The sequence below is a fragment of the Serinus canaria genome, chromosome 7, assembly GCF_022539315.1.
Source record: "Serinus canaria isolate serCan28SL12 chromosome 7, serCan2020, whole genome shotgun sequence".
Taxonomy (NCBI): Eukaryota; Metazoa; Chordata; class Aves; order Passeriformes; family Fringillidae; genus Serinus; species Serinus canaria.
In genome coordinates, this window is record NC_066321.1 from 25,237,290 (window position 1) to 25,245,128 (window position 7,839).

A 7,839-nucleotide genomic window follows, 5' to 3' on the forward strand; every position below is an offset into this window, starting at 1 on the left:
GTTAACTATGTCCCTTGAAAAAGTCTCAGTAAACAGACATATGTGCATCCTGCATGGCACACAGGTGTCTGTGCCCAGTGGAAGGGCTCTGATGCACAAACAAGAATGAAGTAGTGACTCACAGGATGTTTTTGGCTTGCTTCTGAGAAAGCAATCAAAGCCTGCCTTGTGGAGTAGGGTACAGAAGAATGATGTTTCTTGGGGATCTTGGAAGCAGCAGCAGGACAGCCCTATTACCACCACCACTGTCATAAGTGACATCCACCAGGCAGTGCAGTGTGGGAAGAGCAAGCTGTCCCTCTTTTGTTCCTTAAATACAATGTTCAGGTCCAGGGCTATCAAGCCAGATCTTCTCACAACACCCAAACTCAGATTAAAAAGTGACTGTAGGCAGCTGGGGAACAAAGTCTGAATACCTCAAAAATGTTCCCAGAAGCTGACCAGGTAGCCAGACAGGGGGCTAGGTAAGAATAACATTTCTAGGACTGAAATCTGTGAAGAGTCCTTTAGCTCTATAAGGAGATATTCCACAAAGCAGACTACTCTTCCCTAGTCTCACACAGGCTGTGGCTGGGCTACTTCCCATGTACAATCTCTCTGCACATCAATGTTCTGCCTTTGGCATTTTTCTTCACATAGCAAAGGAACACTTCTTCAGGATCACTCATAGAAGAGACTTTCTACACAAAAAGCCATTTGCTTATCTAGTTCATTAAGTAGCTTCCCACCCCCAACAACCAAACTGAAAACATACAAGCATGAACACTCAGCAGATCAGCACATGCATTAAGCAGAATTTTTTTCCTAAATGCTGATTTCAGATGTAGCTGATTTCCACAAATGGGAAGTTTTCCATATGCCATGAGTGACACTAAAAACAACCCCTCAAACTTGTTCAATATCAGAAATGCTAGAAGCTTGTTAGAAAACATAGCAGAGAATTGTGTACTAGAAGTGAAATCTGATGGAGACAACTGGGCCTTTCTGTCCACAAAACGATCATTGTCAGAATTTCTACCTATCCATTATTGATCCTACTTAGCAAATTTCAGAGTTTTTACAGTTAATTCTCAGTGACCTGCAATACATATCTATACCTATAAATATACACAAATACATCTCAGCACAGGAAAGACACAGACCTGTTAGAGCAAGTCCAGAGAAGGGCCATGACAATGATGAGAAGGGTGAGGCAGCTCTCCTGAGAAGACAGGCTGAGAAAGCTGGAGCTGGAGAAGAGCAGGCTCCAGGCAGACCTTGTTGCAGCCTTCCAGTACCTCCAGAGGGCCCATAAGAAAGATGGGGACAGGCTTTTTAACAGGGCCTGTTGCAAGAGGACAAAGAGTGATGGCTTCAAACTGAAGGAGGACCAATATAGATTAGATATAATGAAAAAATCTTTTACAATGAGGCTAGTGAGACACTGGAACAGGCTGCTCAGAGAAGTGGAAGATGCCCTATTCCTAAAAACAGTTCAAAGTCATGTTGGACAGGACTCTGGGCAATCTGATGTGGTTGAAGAAGTTTCTGACAATGGTAGAAAGGTTGGACTAGAGACCTTTAAAGGTTCCTTGCAACCTGAACTGTTCTATGATTATATATGCATGGGTACATGTTGTACAGTACAGCTGCTATGTGATGGCTTTGCTATACCCTCTTCTCAGAACTGTTCTGCTCTTTAGCACCTAAACCACTCCTGGTTAATGGAGGAATATGAAACCTGCAATAATTAGAACCATTAAAACACATTTTCAACAACATTTTTCCACCTGCTGTCCCCTGATCCTTGTGATTCTGAAGACTACTTGAAAGGGCTCATAAAATGTTGAGAAAAATGAAGACTGTCTAGAAGCTTAAATTGTGTAAAAAGGAATGGATTTTTACTGAAAAAGATTTGGGATCTCTAAAGCAAATATTGAAAGTTTTTTTGCTATTTTAAGTACTTCCAGATAAGACAGAGGATAATTCAGATCTGAGGATGATTAAAAATTTTTACACATGCTTCTGCTGCACAGAGCATTGTCACTCCTCTTGTATTTATATACATGCAAAAAGCATACACAAATCTTTAAGGAGCAGAGAAACAGTGTTTAAGTGCCTTGCATATCCTGTAAAGTAACAGGATTTTATTCCTGCATCTAAGAGCGAGACTTTTCCAGCTTCTCTTGGTTTTCTTATATTTCAGTGATGTAATGGATCTTGGAGGCAGAGGAAGAATCCACTGCACCATGAGACTCACCTGCTCTCTCCTACTCCTGGCAGTGTTCTGTGTGACACCTTTCCTCTGCCACAGTCAAGTTGATCCACTGGCTCTTGGGCGGGCAGACCCCCAGTGCTGGGAATCCTCCTCAGCTGTTTTACTGGAGATGAGGAAGCCTCGCATTTCTGACTCTGTCAGTGGCTTTTGGGACTTCATGATCTTTCTGAAATCCTCAGAGAACTTGAAACATGGGGCTTTGTTCTGGGACCTGGCTCAGCTCTTCTGGGATATCTATGTGGACTGTGTGCTCTCCAGAACCCACGGGCTGGGGAGAAGGCAGCTCTCAGAAGCTGTCAGAAGCCCAAAGATGGCTACTCTACGTTCTCACTACACAGGGAGAAACCAAGGTCACTACTCCTTTAATATGCATCTCACGGGCAATAATTAGTGGAGAGAAAAGAGATTGAGGCCTATTATGCTATGTGGTAATAACACAGAAACAGAGGACAGTGCTGTGCAAAAAGCCCCTACCCTTCCCACTGAAGTGTAAAGCTCTGTTTAGGTTCAATGTGATCTCAGTAAAAATTTTACCTCCAAACAACCTGGACTCTAACAGCAGCTTTTAAGTTTCAGTTTGATAGGGTAGGAAAAGCAGCAGAAAGTGTGATACAGGAGGATTCAAACAAAGAAGGCAGCTCAGCAATATATATATATATATGAATACACCAACATATTCTTCCACAGCAGCATTTTTACCACAGCTGTGCTATGAACAGGCTAGCTCTGAATTCCCCCTTCTGAAGGAATGCATTGCACTGTGCTGTTAGGGAGAGCAGCAGCCTCTTGGCAGAAGGGTAAAGGTGTGTCTACTTGCCATCTAGCAATCAGTCACCAGCTATTTTTCATTTCCATACCAGTAACTTCACCCAACAAGGAATGGAAACAGAGCTCAGCTTTAGATTCATGCAGGCTTTCAGACACAGCTACAGCTTCAGAAAGAACACCACTACCCATGACACTAAGTGCTGCAATTCCTAGTCTCCAGGTTCCCAGCCCCCCTCCATATGCCTGTCAATTACCACCCTCATTCCCAAAAGGGAGACACAGTTTAGCTTTTCCTAAATCTCAGTCCCTTCCAGGGCTCCAGTTCTGATCCTGCTATATCCACTTTCAGATAGAGGTAGGTGCTGTGATTTGATGGAGAGGTACAAGTGCTGTTTCCATCACCAACAGTGTAGTGCATCAGCCCACAGTGAGAGGCAGAACTGCCTTTACATTTCAGTGGATTGAGACCCTTATCTCCACTTCCTAGAGCAGTGTCTTAGGAAGATGTTTGGGGGGAATGTTCGTGGAATAATGAAGAGTGTCTATGAGTATTGAAAGCTAGAATGTAGGATAGAAAGGGTAAGGACTTCTCAGTCCTAATACCTACTGGCAGTATCCTGAACTTTGAGATAGGAGTTGAGCTTGACTCAATCCCCTCAGACTGAAAAGCTCACACACAGAGGGTCAATTTCTAATCTATGAGTCAAACAACCACCACCTGCAATTTAAAAGCACGGACTGGATCCTATCCTGCTCTGCAAAGAATCTGAGTTCTGACTGGATCTTTACTGTGCTGGCATGCAGCACAGAACTTACTTCTGGTTTCTAAGTGGTCTTGGACATCACACAGGCAACAAGTTGCTCAATCCTTACCAAACTGACACACTTTTGGGTGCAAACAGAATCCAGCCTTAGACAACACAGCAGTAGCATTGTCAAAAACTGAGATAACCCACCAGGTGTTAAAGCACTAGATTATTTTTTGTTTGGGATTACAGCTTTGAATATCACTGTCTAAACTTTTACTTACATCTGGCTCTACATATCTATATCACACAGTGATTTTCCTATACAAAGAGTTTTGTTCTAGTCAAGATTAAAGAGTAACAGTATGATGTATTTTGAAGAATCAAGGGTTTTATGATAAATTCTGACTATTCTTCACTCTTATACAAAGAGATTTTAAGTACTACTAAGTATTCACTCCCTCTTTGTTTTGTGAATTGTAATCATTTAATCTGGTTTCTCTGTACAGCTGATTAACATCAGTCTGTTGCAGGCAGCTTATAGCAGTGACAGCCTATCTTTTTTTTTTTTAAGAGGAGCTATCTAACTTCTCATCCAAGTCTCACAGTTTCTTAACAAAGCCAGCTCTTTTAATCTTTGTAATCCGTGGTCCAACTGCCTTATTTCACCAGTGAAAGTAGAAATCAATTGGTAATAATTGCAGCTAGAAATGGCATAGCAAATGATGAGGAATAGAGTTTGCACTTCTCATGCACAGAGGTACAAGCCTGGTTCCTCAGTCCCAGGAGCAGCACTTAAATTACCTTATGTACTTCACATCTACACGAGCAGGTATAAATAGCTTTCAGTAGGCTTCTTCCAGAAATCCAAAAATAAAGCAAAATTTTCTGGTTCCACACTGTTACTTTTGTAACAGTTGGTAACTTTATTGTTTCATACTCAAGTTTGTTATCTTATTCCTCTTAAATAGTTAAAATTTCAGTGTGTTTGGGGTTTGCTTTTTTGTTTTAATTGCAAAGAGGATCATAAATCAGGAACGAGGAGCAATCTGTAACCTGCATTCTCTGTTGTTCCTTAAACACATCACTGAATTGGAAAAGCAAGACAGAGATCTGAACTTGGCACAGAAATACTGATGTTAAGGTGTTATTATTAGCATTACATTTCAGAACTAATGGATAAATCCTACTTGTGAAGACTGAGAATCAGGAACTTTTCTAGGGAGAAAAAAACCCCTACTTTGTCACATCTTAGAGGCACTTTCACAGCTACCCATACTTGGTCCTCCTGGGAAACAATTCTCTTCAGGTGTGCACCAAGAAGTGGGAGAAATAGCCCAGTTCCAGACTTAGAGATTCAAACACTGTTTTCTGGACCAGTCTAGTCCTTCCAGGACTAGTCACAGTCTGAAGATACTCTCAAACTCTACACAACCCATGAAAAAGACTACAAAATCAGAACAGTTGAATATGAGTAATCTGACAAACTGTCTCAATCAACCTAAAACCATACTTAACCCAGCAGCATTTCAACTTCCCTAAATATTCTTCTGAGAATTCTTAATCAGCTGTAAGCAGAAAGAAGTAGGGAGAGTTTTTCAGATACCTGGCCAGGCTTACTTTAGTAACTCATCCCTTTTCCCTAAAAACACCATGAAAAAGCAGGTTTCATAAATGCATTTCCAATCTATGACAACACTGTAGTTACATTACAGTTATAAAAACTGTAACCAAAATAAGACTTTAGAGCCGCCAAGAAAACACAGCTTTTGTACTTACAGTGATCTTCCTGAAGAGCAGCTGTACAAGAAGTTCCTCCTCAAGAAGCCACATTGCACAGCCTAGAAACATCTGAAGACTACAGATATGAACCTTCTGCCTCTTTTCTCCTTTCTTTGTCCTTTCTCTCTTCAGCCAGCAGTCCCACTGCCCCCTGCCACTGAGTGGCCTCAGCTGTGCACAGCTCCCTCACAGGTGCAGGTGATTTGGCTCAGACCACACTTTGCACCTGGCCCAAGAGAGACACAATTTCCTGCCCCAGCTCTGCAGGGTGGTGGGGGCAAAGGCTATTGTACAATTGAGATCTGGTAAATCAGCAAGTATTGTGTTAATCAGTTACTTCTTCAGAAGACAAATATGTCTAAAGGAAAGAAAACCAACCAGCTGCATTTTAGAGATCATTGCAAGGAAAACACCCCATAGTTCCTCAAGGAAATAACAAATGTGACACTGTGAGAGATCTCACCCACTGTGCAGAGAGGTTGATAACACGCCAGTGGGGTAGTAGGATTCTGAGCAGACTTAAGCACTTTGATTCTGCTAATTACAAGTAGAAGAGTTTTATAGGAAGACTAAAGGAAAAAGTCAATACTGGGGAAAGATCAAAGTGACTTGACTGAAAGGCAACATGCAAATGGAGGGATATGACCATCAGCAGGGCAAGAGGCTTGGGGGCAATGCTGATAAAATAGGACCAGCAGCAGCTAAAGGCAGAGGAAGCATGGAGGTGGGAAACTGAGTATTTAGCTGCTCTTTGCTGTTTGGAAATTATTTACTTATATGCATTTTTATGTCACTTTTCAGGGACATTTCCTCACAGTCAGAGGTCACCAGTTCTGAAGAAGAAGGACTCATTTGAAGATTTAATAAGTATCCATATACATAAGAGTAGATCTATATCACTTGGAAGAATCATTGGAGCGCTAGGAAAAAAGAGGAAATTACACATATAGTCTAAGATTTTGATTTGTAGAAAAATTTTAACTATTTCTCTTTATTTTTTGTATTTTAATCCCCATTGATGTCAATTTATGTGGTGGAAGAAGGCATGTAACCTTGAGCACTGCATCTCTGATTAACTTGGATTTATGAGTTTTCTTAATTACCTATGAATTTAGTCTCCTTACTAAACTGCATGATTTATAAGCAGTTGCCTACTTTAATCTGTGTGTATATCAGGCTTTTTGTAATACATGTGATCTGTTCAAACTATTTTGTCTTTTGGATGCCAAAACAGGAAATAACTGATCCTTCAATAAAATATAGACAAGCAGAGAAGGAAGTTGTCAAAAAACCTCCACTGGCTCCAAGACAGGATTAGAGAAGAGATGGTGATATTTGGTTGTATGCAGAGCTGTACACTTGTACAGAGACATCATCCTGCTAAAGAAAAATGGAGCATATTTCTACATGAAAAATACCTTCCAAGAGTGTTTTCAGTTTTCCAGTAAAAGGGTTAACAGCTTTTACCAGCTCTCTGCTTTCACATTTGAAATGTTTAATCACAAAAATCCTCATACATAATTTGCATTCACTTCTTTTTTTAGTTTACAAATTCTTTGTAGAAAAATCAGCTTTTTCTGACTCTTATCAATAACCTAGCAGACAATTTGACCTTAAACTAATGCAAAACAACTTATGGCAGGTAACATTTGATTGCTTTTATGGTATCAATTATTTCCATTGCCAGACTGGCTGGATGAAACCATGAATTTCATCTTTCCAGGGCTATTACACTTAATTGTTCATTCAAAGTTGCTTTCCTTGAGCATGTGGCAATATTTGGTGGTGTTTTTTTTTACTTTTTCCCAAATGCCCACCAAAAAATGGTCTTCCTGGTTGTTCATCAACTTGCAGAAATAGGTTCAAGTCACAAAACGTGTAAAGAAATCTTGAAATGGTTACTGGCACCAACAAAATAAGGCTTAATCACAGTCCCATTGAGGGAAATCCTGACTTCAGGAAGCAAATAAAAAACTGCATGAGGGCTAGCAGCTTCAATGGCCCTGAATTTGTGCTTCAAGTTAAGCATGCAGCAAACCATTTAAATGTTTAAGAGGGAACACTAAATAAAGAAGGATAGACACAGGAATACAGAGTTTATTGTACTCAGCAACAGACCTCAGTTGCAGCCCCAGCCTATGAGAGTGCTTTGCTGCCACGTGGGAGGGCAGCAGCAGCATTGTCACAACAGATCTGCTCTCTCCTCTACTGATGTTGTTCATTATTGTATTATTGCTATATGTCTAAAAGCCTTATTGTTGCAACTTTATATCAGTATAAGAGAGT

The 7,839-nt window shown here is 40.7% G+C and overlaps 1 protein-coding gene across 1 annotated transcript; it reads left to right on the top strand.

Moving 5' to 3' along the window:
• Positions 1-2,192: 2,192 nt before the first annotated feature.
• FAM237A (family with sequence similarity 237 member A) lies at positions 2,193-6,715 on the top strand. Its single transcript, XM_009088332.4, has 2 exons — positions 2,193-2,607; positions 6,355-6,715. Exons 1-2 carry the CDS (start codon positions 2,193-2,195, stop codon positions 6,501-6,503), a joined length of 564 nt encoding a protein of 187 aa, XP_009086580.1. The 3' UTR covers positions 6,504-6,715.
• Positions 6,716-7,839: the final 1,124 nt, after the last annotated feature.